General features: G+C 28.3%; 1 protein-coding gene and 1 long non-coding RNA gene across 2 annotated transcripts; both read right to left on the bottom strand.

Annotated features, from left to right (window-relative positions):
• Positions 1-1,300: 1,300 nt before the first annotated feature.
• LOC114076725 lies at positions 1,301-2,960 on the bottom strand. The gene is made up of 3 exons (XR_003577711.1): positions 2,697-2,960; positions 1,744-2,010; positions 1,301-1,663 (listed from the first exon to the last, which is right to left on the bottom strand). It is a non-coding gene; the product is annotated as an uncharacterized LOC114076725 (long non-coding RNA).
• A 3,782-nt stretch (positions 2,961-6,742) lies between these two features.
• LOC107017272 (transcription factor MYB36-like) lies at positions 6,743-8,871 on the bottom strand. Its single transcript, XM_015217534.2, has 3 exons — positions 8,455-8,871; positions 7,964-8,093; positions 6,743-7,568 (listed from the first exon to the last, which is right to left on the bottom strand). The coding sequence occupies exons 1-3, from the start codon at positions 8,588-8,590 to the stop codon at positions 6,857-6,859; spliced, it is 978 nt and encodes a 325-aa protein (XP_015073020.1). The 5' UTR covers positions 8,591-8,871; the 3' UTR covers positions 6,743-6,856.
• Positions 8,872-19,779: the final 10,908 nt, after the last annotated feature.

Here is a 19,779-nt window from a genome sequence, read left to right as displayed (position 1 = left end):
TTGTGTGTTTCAAAATCAGTTTTATCCAATATAATACTCTAAATTAAATTAATTTTCATTAGTGATCTTCCCTTTTTTTTTTTGGCAGAAATGATATTTTCATTAGTGATCTTCCCTTTTTTTTGGCAGAAACGATATTCAAAATTTCCTTGAAGGTAATTTTGTAATCGGTTTCGTAATGAATATTACGATATTGCTAAGGCATTCAGGAATATGGGAGAGTGAGGTTACATACAACCAATACAAAAGTGATGGGATAGTGGTTGGGGAAAATATTTCATATATGAATCTAATCTCAGCAATTGCTACTGAATTAAATATTGATGAACTGAAAAAAAATATTATTATCCGATATATTCTAGAATGCAATTCTTCTCCGATGATAATTAGGAATGATATGGGTGTGAAGCTGTTTATAGAAATAAAGAAGCAAGAGGTTGGATTCAGTATGTATTCGCTTTGCATCGATACAAATGATAAAAGTACAGAGGAGTTACAAATTTTTGATTCAAGCAGTGGTGCAATTATGTGTATTGAAGGTGGACAAAGAGACGCTAATGCTCTAAACGTTGTTGAATCAAACATTGGTGATTCTTGTTACATACCCGAGATGGAGAAAGAAAATTATATATTCTGCAATTGAAAAAAGTGATACTGATATTTAATATAACCAACAAGCTTAATATGATACATAAATGCAAAAATAAACTTGATACATAATTCTAACAACATATCATAAGTCTTACAAAATGATACTTAACAGACACTTTATAGCCTAACATGATACAAAAAATGCAAAGTTGTACTTGATACATAAGTGTAACTACAGTTATAAGTCTGTCTACTTGATACTAACATGATACAAAAAATGTAAAGTCGTACTTGATACATAAGTGTAACTATAATTATAAGTTTGTCTACTTGATACTAACATGATACAAAAAATACAAAGTCGTACTTGATACATAAGTGTAGCTACAATTATAAGTCTGTCTAATTGATATTAACATGATACAAAAATGCAAAGTTATACTTGATACAAAAAATGCGAAGTCGTACTTGATACATAAGTGTAACTACAATTATAAGTCTGTCTACTTGATACTAACATGATACAAAAAATGCAAAGTTATACTTGATACATAAGTGTAACTACAATTATGAGTCTGTCTACTTGATACTTTATATAAACAACAAACTTTAACATGATACATGAAACATAAATTGTGATAGATACACAATTGTAACAACACAATGCAAACCAGTCAAAATGATACTTATGTTGATTCAAACATACATATAATTCTAAAATAAACAATTTTAACTCTTCCAAATTTAATACTATATTATTGTAAGGGTAATAAATACTCCAATACACTATTTGATCTCCAAAATACAAATAAGCATCAACATGTGTCTGTGAACAGGAACACAGAAAACTAACTAGCCTACATTAACAAGTTCATCTTCTTCTGCTGATTTTAAGTCATTCTTCAGTCTTGGAGGATCATCATTGTCGCTAACATATCCAACATTGGCCTTGTCGAGATCATACTTCCATAACAACGACATATCTTTTGCGAAGATAGTCACTTTCAAAACTATTATCATGTTGATTTCGTCATTCAAAAATTCCGCAAATGGAGCTAACATTCCACAATCACTACAAAAACAAGAAGATTAATGATAAGAATGAATTAGATACAAAAATAATAGAGAAAGAATGATACAATATTGACAGACTATCATTTTTTTGTTGTACGATATCTTGAGCAAACTCCACATCAAACGAATGTGTGCGGACCAAAAAGTTCTTCGATTTTCTTGTCTTTATATGCGTCCAAAGCTGCCCAATCAGTTCTTTCTGTCTTTTCAAAGAACCCACTACCATAAATAATTGGAAACCCTCATCCTCTATTAACAAAGCTAAGCCTCTTAAGATATTTGAATTGTAAATAGAGTCAAACTTAAGGGAGTGTTTTGCATCTGTTTAACTACATAATTCATATTCTGCAATTGAAAAAAATGATGTTGATACTTAGTATAAATGATAAGCTTTAATATAATACATAAAAATGTAAAGTTGTACTTGATACATAATTCTAACTACAGATTATAAATTAGTCAAATTTATACTTAATAGAAACAATAAGCTTTAATATGATACATAAAAATGTAAATTGTACTTGATACATAATTCTAACTACAGATTATAAATCAGTCAAATTGATACTTAATAGAAATAATAAGTTTTAATATGATACAAAAAAAGTAAAATTGTACTTGATACATAATTGTAGGTACTGATTAAATATCAGTCAAATTGATATTTAATAGAAACAATAAGCCAACTGATGAAACATTATGTTGTTCTGATACATACATGTAATCCTCTATTTGAACTTTAAACTTTCATAAACTTTTCACAACAAAAAAATAACCAAATATACTTTATCTAGTAAAATGAATAAATGATACAGAAAATCAACATTTTATAAATTAATGATAAATATCAACAGATATAACTTATTTTTTTTCATTTTAACATCTTGATACATTAGTCGTTAGAATAATCAAAATATACCAAAATTTAGAGTTTTGTATATCAAATGAAGAATAATATACATAAAAAATTTTATTTAGAAAAATATTTCTACTATTACACAAAACTCATTACATGTGAATAAAAAAATTACCAAAAAAAAAATACCGATGGTGGTGCAGGTCTGGATATGGCGACGACATTCTTTCTACCCCTTTTCTTGGGTGTTTTTGCATGTTTTTTTTTTTTTGACTTCTTGAAACTTTACAAGATTCTTCACAAATAGAGATTTGATTAGTGTTTAATGTAACTATTTGGGTAATCGCAATACTAAATGACGGATAATCCATGAAGTATTAGAAAGAATAAAAGAAAGAAAAAAATTGAAGATGAAAATTTATCTATTTCAAACTTTGAAATTGGTTGATGGAGAATATGGCAGAGAGAGAACAAGTTTGAAATTCAAAATTAAGAAGATGGAACGGTTGAAAATATGGCGGCGAAAATTTAGGAGTGAAAATTGGGTTTGGTTATTAAAGGATAAGATTGTGAAGTAAATAGAGGAGTAAATTTAGGGGTGAAAAGTAATGATTTGGAATTCTAAAAAAATAATGTATTGGTAGTTTTTAATTTGGGGAGAAATAGGGATTTTTGTATTTTAAAAAATAGTAGGAAAATATGGTGAATATATAAACTAAAGGTGTATATTCTAGTAATTATTCCTTAGAAAAAAGGCCATAAGCCCATATTGACCCTGCACGGCCTTTCATATCCATCTCGGCCCATAATGAGGGACAGCTAATCGGGTATGAATAGACAAGAAGGTGATTTGAATCTAACCCGGCCCATAGTTAGATTCGAAAGTACTCTTGCTTTTGGTTTTAGTCCAATTTTTAAAAAAATAAAAGCCTTTTTTTTTACAACTTTTTAAATTTTAACTTATCATTAGACATATTTAAAATCATAAATTAAATATCATTTTAATATATTTAAATATACTTTCACTTAAAATCACGAGATTGATAAATCTATTTTTACTCTTTTATATAATGTTTCCTCTCTTGGGTTGATCGCACAAAATTCATTTTTGTATTTCAATAAACAGATCTTTTCGGTTCAAGTTATATTGTCAATATATATCATAAATTTTTGTTTTATGTATTTGTTAAGAAAAATCAGGTTAACACTGTATTGATGACATAATTAAGTCTTTTAAAATGTTATTTCTAACCATTTAAGACAATAGTACCAGCAATTATTTATATATACTTACAGGTACAATTACAAAAATGGATACTTTTTCAACAAATTATTAGAATAAAGAACAGCCTTTTTTTCAGGTCATTGGATAGGACAAATCTTAAGGAATTTTTTTTTTTATCTTAGTGAGTGTCACCATCTTTCGTTTAAATAATCAGTGTCAATTTTAGACATTTGTTTTCTAAAATATATTAGATATGTTGATGTAACTTTAATATATATTTTAATTAGGTAATCGTCGTTTGGTTGTTGTCATTGCCAAGGAAATTAAAGACCTTAATCACGGATATTATTTTTGGTAATTATAATCGTCATCAAGTACTGTTGACAGATTGTGAAATTTGTTAATTAAATTGGGAAATTTTGGTTGTTTGTTTGAGGCTTTTTGTGTGTAGTTCTTTCTTGCTGAGGATATTCTTTTCTGACTTTACAGAAACTTAGGCGCTTATAAGTTTGTTAATTTAAAATTTTAAAAAAAGTTAATGCAATTGCTACCTTGTGTATTTTAAAATGTGGAATTATTTATCTTTATTTATTTGTCTTTCTTGCCCCCATATTTAGCTTAATTTGTTCAGTATTTACCAACCATTTTAAAAGAAGCATTCTTTCTATCTATTCTTTTTTTCCCCTCAAATTCTTTGTAGTACTACTTCCTCTGTCACTAATTATTAGGGATAGTCCACTTTTTTCTTTTATAGTTATCGCTAATTACTTGTTCATTATAACAAATAAAAAAATTATTTATTATATCTTCAATTAATTATTTAGAAAAAAAGGTAAAACTTTTTGAAAATTTTAATTTTTTAATTCATCCACTTCATAATTAATAGGGATAAAATTGTAAACTCACTTTGTCAATAATTATTTTCTTAAATAGATGTGTTAATTCAAAAATAGATAAATAATTAAGGAGAGGGCGAATATTAATTACTCCCTCCAATCATTTTTACATAACCATAAATGAAGTGTCTATTTGATCAAGATATTTGTCTTAATGGATGAATAGTAGTCTTTATAATAGGTTGTAATTTAGAATTATGAGTAGTTAATACGAAGGTAAATAAAAAAGAGAAATTACTTTTTTTCTCGTGAAAAAATAAAAGTGAAAATTTATTTTGAGTATATCGCAAAAGTGAGTGGAAAATGGACGGAGAAGTTTCTATAAACTTGCGGCTCAAAAAAAACACAAAATTCTGTTTAGATTTTATTAATTATGTCAACGGAGTTTTAACAAACCACGACCTTAGCTTACCAAACAAAAGTATCAATGAGGAACAAAAGTCAAGCGCTAAAAGATTATATATCAAAGTCAAAAGTATAGCATGAACTGTAATCAACTTTCTTTTTATGTGTTAATTGTCAGTCTGAAATGATAAACTATGTTATAGTAATTAAGTTCTTAGTTAGAATTTCTCTCAGTCTTTAGTGTGACGTTATCGTGAATTGATAAAACTAATCATTATTGCATAAAAGTTGATCTAGAATTTATAATACTAAAGGTTTTTAACATTGAAGCTATTACTATATTTTTAGAAATTATGAATTCATGCCTATGTTTAAATATAGTGTATTTTTTACGTATAAATTTATATTCAGCAAAAAAAGTAGTGAATAATTAACTAATTAGAAGTGTATCATGACAATAGATTTTTTTAGCGGTAATATTTTTTATCATAAAAATATTTTGTGTGGTAATAATTAATGTTATTGTATTCAAATTTTTTGAAAGTCTTTAACGATATTTATATATAGTGTTGGAATTTAGTAGTCATATTTATTATTTTTGCTAAATATGATATAGTGACAATTATATTTTACCGTATAAATTGTCGCTAAATCTTTTATTTCTGTGATATTCCTTTCTAATATCTGAGTTTTTATACGAAGTGATTACACACTTCAACATGCCACTATCTTAATATCAAAATCGAACATATCTTTTAACAAATTTTGCATATAATATAAGTGGACAAAGTACACATGAAAAATCTTGATTTAACTTTTTCCTTGATAGATTGGACAATTCTATACGTTCATTGCAAATTATTTCTGAAAAAAATGGATAAATCAACAAAATTCTTTAAGGGTGGAATCATGTATGAAATATAATCGATCCCATATTGTTAAAGAATGACAAAAGTCTCACATCGGTGATTAATGAGATGGGTGGACTCTTTTTATAAGGCTTGGACAATCCTCCTCCCTGTGAACTAGCTTTTAGGGTGTGAGTTAGGCCTAAGACCTAATTTTGCATGGTATCAAAGCAGGACCCGTTTTACATCGGTGGTTAATGAGATGGGTGGACTCCTTATAAAGCTGAGGCATCCTCCTCCTTTTGAGCTACTTTTGGGGTGTGAGTTATGAATAAGACCTAATTTTACACATATTTTTAGACATTAAAGAATCTTATCAAATTAGTATTAATATTGAAACATGCACTTGCACGCTAAAAACCAGCAAGTTGTGTCCAAAGAGGCCAGAACTTGTTGCAACAGGAATATTTTATTATCTCGAAATATGTGAGTTGTGACTAATATCTCCTCTCCTCTGAGCATTCACAAATAAGGTGAAACATATGTATATATGAATGTGACTCTGAAAAATCAATCAAAAGAAACAAGAAATTCAAGAAAGCTAGCTCTAAAATACTATGCGTAATCAAGTCACTTAAAAGGTAATTATACGTAACTACATTGATTAATAACCTAGAATAATTGTAACTAACATATATAACATGTTACATCAATACTGATGGTATAAGAATTTATTTATACCTATATCATTTAAATTAGTTTACAGAATAAATCCTGTAAAAGTTAACATTACTATTAGTGCATTAAAACTCATCAAATTAAAATATCCCTAACTCAGATCAATAAACTTGAAGGAATTAAAAAAGATGTAGTGATAATAAAATCGACAAAATAAAAGAGAAGATGCTAAGATATAGTAATAAACAAGTTTATTAGGGTTCTTCAACCTAAAAAATCATCCATCCCTCTCCCTTCACAACAAAAATTTACAATATAATAAAATGTACGTACAATAATATTATTATTGTTCCCTGGGGTATCTTAGTTCATCATCAAGTGTACCTTCTTGAAGTATAACACCTTGTTGAAAACTACCTCCATCAACAATAGGAGGAAAAGGAAGCACATAAGGATTCATCGATTCCCAGTCTAAATTTCCTCCAGAAGTAGACGCTGATTTATCGATAAATACATTATCCTCGTATAAAAATTCAAGACCATCTAATTTTTGTTGATGCTTATTTATTATATGCTCAAATTCAGGTGTAAAATTGCTAGCTTCCCCATCCATGTTGTATAGAGGCGCGGTACTCATGTTGTTGAAGACATTGTCTATTGGAGACGAAGAGATTAAATTGATATGATTTTGATACATTAGTTGCATCGATGAATTACCGATAGGATGTTGAGAAATTGGTGACACAACATTTGTCAATTGGTCATTTTCTGAGAATTTACCTCCAAGTTTGATTAATAACTTTCTGATTGATGTATGGTCATTATTTGTGAATTGTATTGGTTGTTGCATGATGAAAGGCTCAGGCCAACAAGGATTTTGGTTCATGTTGTTGATGTTATTAGAAATTGATGAGATGGAGTTGATTTCTTTTCCTTTTCTTGATCCTTGCTTTTGACGTTGTTTCCCAAATAACTTCTTCTTTAGCTTAGTATTCCAGTAGTTTTTTATGTCGTTATCAGTTCTTCCAGGGAGTTGAGCTGCAATTATTGACCACCTGACATAATATTCCTTGTACAATTCAGTAATAAAGCTAGATGTTACGAACGAGGTTCAATTGAATGTCTTTCCTCTGAACATTATAGTACGCAAAATAGGGTACAATCAAATTAAATATGTTTGTGTATATACACACAAAAAAACACCTATTGGCATAATAAGGAAAGCTTTCAAAAATTATTTTAGGTCACAAATTCAAGTGTCAACAGTACTTAATATTCCTATATTTTCTGAATCTCTTAAGAAAATTTCTGACTTAGACTCTACTCTACTCTGATTCTGATATTAATAACTAGCTAGTATATCTAGTAAGAGAGAGAGAAGTTATTAGTGAGAAGAGGAGGATAAAGAACATAATTTGAAGAAATTAATTAAGGGTCTTAAATTAATTACCTGCTTCCAATACTTATGTAGAGGCTGCAAATGATCCTATCTTCTTCTTCTGAAAATCCTCCATGCTTGATGTTTGGCCTCAAATAATTTAACCATCTAAGCCTACAACTCTTTCCACATCTCTTAAGACCTAAAATTTTCACAAAAACAACATGATTAATACTATTAATCATGGTATATATGCATAAGAAGACACAATCAGAAACAACTCTGACCCTTGGTCCACACTGACCATCTCATCAGTCACACACTTCAACGTGGTATTAGAACAGACAGAAGCCCTGAAATCATATCTCATCTATAACTAAAAAGAATTTTGATGTGCTTGAATGAGGGAGCGTGTTGAATATACAAGTAAAGAACAAAAGTGTTTTTCTCTCTAATAGCTTACGTTTTTAGATAAGATGGTCACATACTTCAACACACACAACATCGTATGGAAAAAAAAAGGAAGGTGGAGTGGAGGGGGAATTAATTTGAATTTTTCATACCAATTTTTTGAGGCAAAGCAATCCAGTTTCCACCAGTTCCATTTTGCTCAATATATGACTTCAACTTAGCATCTTCTTCAGGTGACCATGGCCCTCTCTTGACATTATTTTTGTCACAACAAGGAGCTCTCCCCATATTTTCACTAACAATATTGTTTTAATTAACCTAATTATATCCCCTTCTTCTTGTTGTTGTTGAGTGTTGTTTACTTTAATTTGTGTCTAGAGAGAGAGAGAGAGGAAAGAGAAAGGGGAATAATAAAAGAGAGATTAATTATATAATTATAAAATAGAGAGGATAAACATGTTTTAAGGAGCAGTCAGAAAAGTAGAGTATGGCTAGATAGAAGATGATTAATGCCAGAAGAGAAAACAAGGGTTTTTTCTTCTTGTCTTTCTCTAAGTCGAATCATTAAATATACACTAGACTTTTTTAAAGAAAAAACTTGAAAGTTTATGTCTTGTACCTAAAAGAAAGAAAGTTGGAACTGTATGTCTAATAAATTTAAAATCTTATTTATAAGACTACAAGTACCGTCCATTTGAAAATCATTGACATATTATTGTTGCAAAGTCTACGAATAATAGGCTAGCTAATAATACACATACATTATATCTTTATCGTGAAAACATATTAGCTCAGTTAGTTAGTTGTCTTCTGAGTTTTCACTTTTATTGCTGAGAGTTTGATTCCTTATGTTTTACTTCTCCATTTCCCGTTCCAATAAAAAGGTATACCTTTATTAACCTTCAAAAATATTCATCACGTGTTGGGCTGATGAAAGTACAGCGTGATCATGTCATTTGAAAATTTAAGTTATTAAAAAGAGTGCTTTAATTATATTTCAACATGTCCCTCACGCGTAACTTTGATTATATGTAATACGTGGTTTAGTCTACACCTAATTAGTTCCTTTTTCATTTTGTTTACTAAGTACTTATTAAATTTCCTTCAAACAGTAAACAATAGTATTGAAGTAATTAGGACGCAATCATTGAGAAATCATGAAATTACAACTTCCTAGAAAGTACATATTAGCTAGGGCTATAAACAACGAAGTCAAATTGATGTCCGATTATGAAACACTATAAAATATAAACCATCAAAATGTTCTAGAAGCAAAGTATGTCAAGGCTGTGAAATCAGCTACAAAATTTATCGATAATTCTTAGCTAATTTATTGATAAAATTTTTACAAGTTATTGAATTTTTTTTAAATTCATCGATAATCCATACCTGAATGAAATTAGCATCAATTTTTATTGTTAAGCTCTGTCGCTTATTTTTTATTTTCTTAGTGAAAATAGATACTTACGGAAACACAAGAAAGATTTTTCGTTAGGGTAGGTGACCAAATGACCACCAAAGTTAGAAATGCAAACACATTGGATTGTATAGCAGTTTCCAATTTTGATTAGTTGTCTCTCAAATTTAGCAGATACAGCTAATTAGAGTATGTATTGACAAAGGGAAATGAGTATCTAAACGTTTTGATCTTTATGCCAAAACAATAATAAGCAAATTAAGGATTAATAAGCAAATGTACTCTTCACAAAATGTTAATTTTGACGTCCAAAGGACAATTAAATTATCGTGAAACCAAATTACACGAGTAAATTTATATGTCAGAGTATATCCAATTGAATATTTTTTTTTCTAATTTGTACGGTTCAAATCAGATCGATGGGGTGATCTGATTTTCTTACAAGGTCACAAGCAAATTCTCGTAATTAATTTTAAGTTGAAATAGATTCAAGATTTATTTGGAATTATTTACATATTTTAATTTTTATTATTTACTCGATGCTAGAACTTAATATTATATTTTCTTCCTCCATATATTCAATTCTGGGTGTGAGGAAGAGGAAGTGTTAAGCTTTCATATCAAATGAAATATAACATTTTGATTTCCTTATATGATTTTGAACAATCATTTTATAAATCAATCAAATGAAATATAACATTTTGATTTTTTTATATGATTTTGAACAATCACTTTATAAATCAATCGGTGAGATTCGAGAATGGAAAACAGGAGGAACGGAGGGGGGGGGGGTAAAATGAGGCCCCACCAAAGATGGATACACTGCAAAGGTGCAGAGAACTTGGCCGTTGGGAGATAGTCCTTACTGTCACATCAATGGACTTGCATACTTGACCTTATTACTCTTATTCTAATTTAACAAATCTCACACTTTTTTCCTTAGATATTTTTATACAATCTCCAAATTATCCACATAACTCTAATATCTCTTTCTTTCATTTTTCCCTTTTCACGTTTGGCATAGCAACTTCAGCACTTTTATCCAAACGCATAACTGCTTATTTTAAAAATAAGTTTCAGCACTTTCAAAAGTACTTTTTTAAAGCTGCTTTTATTAAGCCCATCCAAACGGACACTTATTCTAATTTAACAAATCTCACACTTTTTTCCTTAGATTAGTCATTAGCATGTGTTACACAACCATCTAATTTGACTAATTATTGTCTATTTTAAACTTTGTATGTCTTTTATTGATATTTAGTCCTTAGATCTTAAAAATAATTTAAAGAATAAATAACTAGTGCTAAGAATAATATATGAAAAATTGAATGCACTAAATTTAATAAGTAAAAATGAATAAAAAATTTATATAATAAATAAGTAAAAATAAACGAAGAAATTATGTAATAATGTTGCCACTATTTACGAAGGCTAACGCGCGACAGATCTGCTGGCTTAGTTCCGTTGCTGGCGGCTACATTTTTTTCTAATTGTACTTGCTTCACATATATCATCGAAATGAATCCAAATTAAATTATATTGCACCTGCAATTATATTATGGGCTGTAAAATTGAGTCAAACTCAAATAATTAGTCCAGATAATAAATATGGACAATATAGAGTGACTTTGATAATAAATTAATTTGAATTATGCTCCACTAAAAAGCAGCATCCAACTAATAGTGATTTTTAACCTTTATAAAATGTTTTAATTCGTGAAAAAATGTATATTTGATATTATACTTGCTCATTTGGTGTTGAGTCTAACAATTAATAATACATTCAAATCATTATTTTATAAGTCTGTTATATTAGTGGAGTCATGGAATAAAAGTAATTAGGAATCGTAAAAAGTTGGTTTGGTTCTTATATTTACTTGTAGTATGACTCATTGTGATCTCTTGGCTCAACCTATTTTTGTCTAGCTATGTTAACTTTGGATATGGGATGATTGAAATGTAAAGATATCTGACTATTTTCCATACATATATAATTAAATATAATTTCTTTTATTTGTATATCTGAAGTTATTTTGAATTGATCAATGAACGTCCAACAAGAGAGCCGTAAGTAGGAACCATTCATGTATAAAGTAAATGTAGAACAGAAAATTTGATAAGAATTACATTAAGGGGTCGTTTGGTAGGGAGTATTAGGAAAAATAGTCTAAGTATTAAGTGTGGTATTATTTAATTCTATGTTTGGTAGGAATTTTGGATCAATCCATGGATTAGTTATACACCCTACATGGTATTAGAGGGTGTATAACTAATACCTTCCATTTGGTGGTATTAATTTAATATCATGGGACTAATCTAGATAAAGACAAAAATACCCCCTCAAATCCTTTTAATCATTTTGTTTATTTTCTTGATTTTATATTTTATATTTTATACTTATACTAATAAATTTGTTTAACTATAACTTTTTGTTTCTAAAACATGAGTTATTTAATCTACTTATTATTAATATAAAATATGATAATCCGACTAATATGCTAATGTTGATGTATGAATTTAAGAACAATTCATAAGTCAAATATTGTCTCTTAACGGAAGTTCCTTAAACATTACACAAGTAGTCTAAAACAAGAGCATATACATATAAATAAAACATCTCGATTATAAAAATAATTTAATTAATTTTGCTATATCTATTGTTTATTTTTATTTTATTATATGATAAAGAGTTTTTCAAAAGATTTATTGATACAAAACAAAGTTCAATAAATTTTTCCTATATATTATTATAGTTGTGTGACATTTTGAGATATTAACTCCAATTTATAGATCACAATTATTTACTCTCAAATAATTTAAGTGAGAACGTAGTGAATATGATAATAAAGTTTTATTCTCCTATCTAGTTAAAAATGCTATGAAAAAATAATATTACCCGTCAATTATCTACCTTGACCCAATTACATGAAATACAAAAGTTCCGTAACAACTCAAGGGTATAATTGGAAAGAATTTTTTTGTAGAGCTTTAAACCACACACAAAACTAGTTAAAAAATAATGAACCGAACACTTGATAATAATAATTTCTGCATCATCAATCCCCGCATTACTAATCTTTGCATTGCTAATCCCTATATTATTGATCTTTGTGCCAAATGACCCCTAAATGAGACAGAAATTTATAGTTGAGACAAGAAGACCATTGGGCTGACTTTTCTAACACAAGTAATTATCAAGTCTTGCTGGTACCCACTTAGATTGAGTATAGTATAGTATGTCTTCGATTTGACTTTAGTTAATGAAATTATGTACACATCAAAGACAACACCCTTTCCACGAAACTTAATCTTTTTGCTCTTCATTTTCTACAAGTTCGTATGTACTATAATTATGTGACTAATACTTTCTTGTTTTTATCTATGTGATCGAAGATAGATTCAAGATCTGAATATAATAAGGTACGTATTTAAATAATGAAAAATACATTAATAAGAAATATTGGGCTCCAAAATTGTTATGGAAAATGATGCAAGTGTGAATTAATTATATCCACATAATCATACAACATTAATTTACAATTAAGTGGTCAATTCCTGGGAATTAAGTAGTCATAAAAAAATTTATATATATATAAAAAAAAAAGCTGAATGACCTACTCATGATCAAAATCTTAGGTAAGATAGATGAATATTGTCAATGTGTCATCTATTTTTATACAAATAATGATTAATACAAACAGGAAAATTTTATAATGATGTGATAGGAATCCTACGTTGATGAATGATGTGGATACATACATTATGGAAAATTTGTCAAAATTATGCCCTAAAAATATAATTCCACAAATTCATCCTAGTAATAACTTGCACATTTATTATCTCAACGCATTTAACTTATCAAAAATTAAATTTTTAAATGACTCGTCTCTATTTTAATGTTATCTTTAATTTTTATCTCTCAAATCAATAATTTTTAATCTTTACCCTTGTGTCAACGAGGCTGAATCGAGCCACGAAAATGTAGCCCTGGCAGTTGGGGAACGGGAAATGGTGGCGGAAACCAACTTCAACCCAAAAGTATAACCACGTTAGTTGGGTCGGGTTCTGTTATTTTAATTTTTGACAAAGGACAGAAATTACTTTAAGGTAAAATTACGATTTGTCCCTTATAAGTTTATAATTACAGAAATCTCTCAAACTGATACAATAATATAATCGCTGATACATTAATCTGATGCACTAGATACATTAATTGTTAAGTAACATACATTACATTTTATACATGACACACTTATACATGACACACTAATCTGATGAATATTTAATACATGAACTAATATGATGTGCGAGATACATTAATCTGATGCACTAGATACATTAATTGTTAAGTAACATACATTACATTTTATACATGATACACTAATCTGATGAACATTTAATACATGATAAACTAATCTGATGCGCGAGATACATTAATTTGATGCACAAAAATGAGGAATTTTATGAATTTGTAAAATTAATAAGGGATAATAGTAATAAGAAAACTTAAAGGTGAGATTTCTTTCCTCTTTTTTTTTTTTGCTAAATACTAAAATAGCTAAGAGAAATCATTTAATATTGAAAACTATTGGCTCAGTTTATTACTCACTCTTTTAAAAAAAGAATGACTTCTTTTAATTTGGTAAAGAGTTTAAGAAAATAAATACGACTTTTAATTTTAATTTTGTGGTCTTAAATTGAGGTTATGTCAAAGGTAGTCTTTGATCTTGTGGACGTAAATATGTCAAATGAAAAGTTATAAGTAAAGTGTTGTAAAAAAATAATATATTTTTTAAAAAAGTAGACTAAAAAAGAAAATAGGTCATTCTTTTTTTAGACGGAGAGAGTACTTATCTTGAAAGTAAAGGAGGTCATAGTGATCATCATGAGTTGTGGTGGAGTAGTAAGACTGCTTCATGCCTTCACCCTTAGCTAGAGGTCTTCGGTTCGTGTCCCGGATATGAAGTATGTTAAAAGTATCTCACTCAAATAATGCAATGTGCGATTCAAATTTAGTCGGGGCTCCAACGTGGGATCTTTAACAACCAGGTGTGGGGCGGGGGAGGATGGAGGCAAAAGTGCAAAAGACCCTACTTTTTGTCATTTGGTAAGTATTCCTTCATCTATTTTTGGCCCAGTATGAGCTTTATTTTGGATCTATAAGTTGTCAAATGCAGGCTGCATCATACATAACGGGCCCTATTCAGTAGGGTATGATTAGTGACATAAAGCCCAACTTTATTTTTGGTCCTCTGGGCTTCATTAAGTTTTGGTGTTTATGAATTTTCAAATAGCTATATAGTCATAATATATAATATATTTAGTCAAAATAATAAGGGCAACTTTCACATATAGCAAACAAAAAATTTATATTTGTATGCTATAGCAAAGTTTGCTTAATTGCGCTCCATAGCAAACATAAAACTGTATAATTCGCTATACATATACAATTGTATAATTTGCTGGCCTAAATTGTATAATTCGCTGGCCTATTTCGCTGCAATTGTATAAGTCGCTATCCTATTTCACTGCAATTGTATAATGCACAATTGTATAATTCACTGCCTATTTCGCTGCAATATTTTTATAAAATTTGCTTTGCATACAATTGAATCGAATTAAAATGTATGTATATTGCATAATTATAAGTGTATAGCAAGAAGATATATGTTTTTCTCTCGCTTTATACAAAAACAGAAACACAATATATACACTTCTGTTGTATAAAGCTAGAGAAAATTGTATTTCACTGCAATTGTATAATTCGCAATTGTATAATTCGTTAACCTTTTTCTCTGCAATATTTGTATAAAATTTGCATTTGTCTACAATTGAATTGAAGTAAAATGTTTGTAAATTGTATAATTAAGTGTATAACGCGAAGATATATGTTTTTGCATGTGTATATATAATTTTCTCTCGCTTTATACAAAACAGAAACTTAAATTATACACTTCTGTGTATAAAAGCGAGAGAGGCGAGAATGGGAGAGTGGAGAGCGAGACTTTTGGGAGAGAGGCACCTGGCAAATTTTGGCCAACGTTTGCAATGGAGCACAATTAAATCAAACCCTAGCTACTCCATTTATTTTAGGTTATTAGTTTGCTATTATATACAATTTTCTCAAATAATAACACATCAAATATTTGTTTAAAACATCTCAATATTTATAGACAATAATAGTTTATCATAAAGTCATGTTTTTTGAAGCATTATTAATTCATTGCATAAAAATTAAAACAAAAGAGATGCATTGATATACTTATTGAATTCTTGCGATGGACACAACTCACACAACTATTTCTTCCTGATAAGACGGTGGACACGTGATAAATTAGATATTACAAGTAAAAAAATTCTCACGATCTTTTTTTTTTTTTAATTTAAATTAGAGCACCTTCAGAATCATTAATAATTTTCAATTAAACACTTAAAAGTTTACTGAAGGACAAATCATACACATTCTTTCAGTACCAATTTGCATCCGCATTGCGCTATCGTCTGGACGGAATAAAAATATGCCTCCATTTTCTCTTCTATACGCTTTTATGCCTTCAAATAAACCCTGTTTTTTTTTTTTTTTTGTAAATATATTAAAAATTAAAAAATTAGAATAATTTTCATTATTAATGGGTATAAGGAATTTATATTGTAATAGTCTAATTTTTCACCACAACTTCTAGACATCAACATGTCCTCCATAATAACCATTCTTTCTTGATTTTGAATTTTGAATATGGATGGGCCAACCCTTCGGATTGTACTAGTGCATATGTTATTACTCTATATATCGATGTTTTTTTTTTTGATTAACACAAAGGTCATGACACGAAATCTATGGTGCATGAAAATAATTGATAGCTGAGCAATTAAAATCCTTCTTTACGGCTGAAATTATAAGTATAATAATATAGTAATTGAAGAAGAAATTAAGATACCTGTCCATAGTTCAAAATTCCAGCAGCGGGACTTAGTTGAATATTTCCAAAGGGACTTATCTAAAGAGCTTTTTACTATGAACATATAATCAGTTTGAGTTAATTTGAACCCCAAATTATCCCAATCAATTTCCGTACAATCGTATTCCCTAATATCATAAATCATCAAAAAGTATCGAGCTATCATTTCAAAATTCAGCGCTGAAATCGACTTAGAAAAACGTCACTGCAACGTTGTATATCATGTGTATATATTATGTATATCTCATACAGACTGGTGTGAATCCACAGTGATAGTCATGGATTCGGCAGAACTCAGTGCTTAACTTTGACTTATTCAGTTGGTTGGCTATTTAAACTTTCGCCTTGTTAGTGAGAGCTTGATTCCTCAACTTATATTTCCCTACGTCCAATTTTTTTTTTAAAATATTATATCCAAAATTTAGTAAAAAAAAATAATTTTAATTTAGAACCTATAATTAAAAATTTCCATTTCGCCTCTATGAAACATATATATAAAATATACACAATACACATTGAATATACAAGGAAATTAAAATATACTTTTTTTTGTTTGTTTCAAATGACACTCACTAGTAGTAGAAGCTTGTTGTATAGAAGTTGTAGGTGGTGTAGATAAGAGGGGAGAAAGAGAAGATTGAGAGGAAGAGGCAATATTTAGGCATAATATTGTAGCCGTTGTCAAGATTAAGCATTTAAGTGAATATTGTTAAGATATATACTATTGTTATGCGTTTAAATTATTCGCAATTGTGCATACATATTTTCCAACACCTTCTAATTCAGTCAGATTTTCTCTAATAAAGAGGATTACTACCTTAAAGGATGTTAATGATCAAAATGGAATTGATAGTTATAATGTACACAATTTTTAATATAATAATTCACAATTGGTCTGGATACCTACATTTAATAAATTAACAAATATTGCCACGAGATTTCTTAACTATGCGCTTTTAATTTAATTCAAATATAATTCCCAAATATATGTATTATATATTGAAAGTGTACCACGTGATTTCTCAACTATGCACTTTTAATTCTTTCTTGTATTCTAATTTCCACAAATTATTATATTTTAAAGAAAGAACAAAGACAGCTTGCTTTTATATCTCAAAGTCATCTTGATTATGAAAACTTAGAAAAGTTAAAGAGCATCTAAGTTGGAATAAATATATTCCCAAATGAGATGGATTGGACTAAACGCTTTATTACGATCGCTCTTTCTTTTACTTTTTCGTTGTTTAATACATATCGTAAAGTTTGTTTATTTTAGATTTATATTATGTAAAATATCATTCAGATGAAAGTGCTTCTTATTTAATTATCTTAATTACACGTCATTTGTTCTATATTACTTGTCAATATTATTTAAAAGATATTTGTTTTATTACATTACAAAAATCATGATTGGATTAATTTTAAAAATAAACTCACATTATATTTTAAAATCAATAAATTTTTAAAATAAAACAACATTAATCACCACAGGCAAACTCATAATTTAGAACTTATGAGTTCAAATTTCAATTCTATTAAGTTATTATATATATATATNTTGTATTGTAATTGTAAATTTGAATAGTTCAAAAAGGTTATTGTTAACCTTATCCCTGTACACATCTAGTCAAAAGTGGGAACTAGATATGCATAATGGCTAATATATACACTAATAAAAGTAACTTTTGGTTAGCAATAATGTAGGTTTCTTATTTTGAGATATTCTTTCAATTCATTTTATATTATTTGGGTCATATTTGACATGATGTATGTTTTTTGAAATTTTTTATTAGAACCTTATAAATTATATTTTGCAATTTTAAATTTGACTATTACTATTTAATGTAATTATTTGATTTTACGAAAGAAAATAAATTTAAAAAATATTATTTCAATTTTGAATAAGCAAAATAAAATATTTATTTTTATAGAGGTAATAAGAAAAAGAAAGGATTTTATATTGATTAATAAGGTATATGTATACACATTTTATTTGTAATTTTTCTAAAAGGTCTCTAAAAAATTGTGATAAAGTAAAAGAAAACGGAGGGAGAAGTAGCTTCACTTTGATATTATCAAAGTCATTTGTTATATTTGTTAGTATGGGATGCTATTAATAATTGTTTACCCTTTTTCCGTCTATGTGGTACTATTTTGTAAGCTCAATATTAGTTGTCTTTTTTTAAAGTTAGTGTCACGGAGGTCGAAAAGGGGTACAAAATTATAAGTTGAGGGTTAATAAAAATTTAGTATAGTATAAATGTATCTCTGAAATTTCGAATATAAATTGAGAGTACTTATGCATTGTAATTTTGAAATAAACAAATATATATAAAAAAAAGTTTATGTGCTACAATTCGATGTTTATATTTTGGGCTCTCAAACATAATTTGGACTTGTGAATGTGAGTTGAAAATCACTAGCTACAACTTTTTTCTCTTAGAGCCTGTTTAGTTCAGCTTAAAAGCTGGTCAAACTGACTTAAAAGCTGGTTTTTGACTTATTTAGCTGTTTGGCAATACTCAAAGTAACTTATTTTAAGTTAAAAAAAAAACTTATTTTAAGCCAAAAGTTAAAAGCTGGGGTAGGGGTGCTTTTTTTTTTTTTTTCGCTTATAAGCTGTTTTAAGTTGACCACATTTTTATTTTTTTGCCCTTAATATTTTTATACAATCTCCAAATTACCCACATAACCCTAACATCTCTTTCTTCCATTTTTCCCTTTTCACGTTCGGCATATCAACTTCAGCACTTTTATCCAAACGCATAACTGCTTATTTTAAAAATAAGTTTCAGCACTTTCAAAAATACTTTTTTAAAGCTGCTTTTAAGCCCATTCAAACGGGCCCTTAGTAATGCAAACTAATAATGACATCAATATATAGTCTTATTGACATTTTACATATATTTAAATGACTTTTTAAGATTCAAGATCAATAGAAGATATAATTGAGTTTGGAAAAATAAAAATAGGTCAATAATATTAGATTGAGATAAACTTAAACAATAAATTTGACTCACATAATGATAGGTTATTATATAAACAACCAACAATTTACATATATTATATATTGTCACAACTAACAAATATATATATATATA

The sequence above is a fragment of the Solanum pennellii genome, chromosome 4 (assembly GCF_001406875.1).
Source record: "Solanum pennellii chromosome 4, SPENNV200".
In the NCBI taxonomy this organism is placed as follows: Eukaryota; Viridiplantae; Streptophyta; class Magnoliopsida; order Solanales; family Solanaceae; genus Solanum; species Solanum pennellii.
This window is presented reverse-complemented; position numbering and strand designations above follow the sequence as displayed.

Bases quoted from the DNA above. Each gene is read 5' to 3' on its own strand.
- LOC107017272 (XM_015217534.2), bottom strand. From the start codon at position 8,590: ATGGGGAGAGCTCCTTGTTGTGACAAAAATAATGTCAAGAGAGGGCCA. The intron at 8,094-8,454 runs GTATGAAAAATT...TGAAAATTTTAG, and splicing joins TGCTTTGCCTCAAAAAATTG to GTCTTAAGAGATGTGGAAAG. The intron at 7,569-7,963 runs GTAATTAATTTA...ATATTATGTCAG, and splicing joins TACATAAGTATTGGAAGCAG to GTGGTCAATAATTGCAGCTC.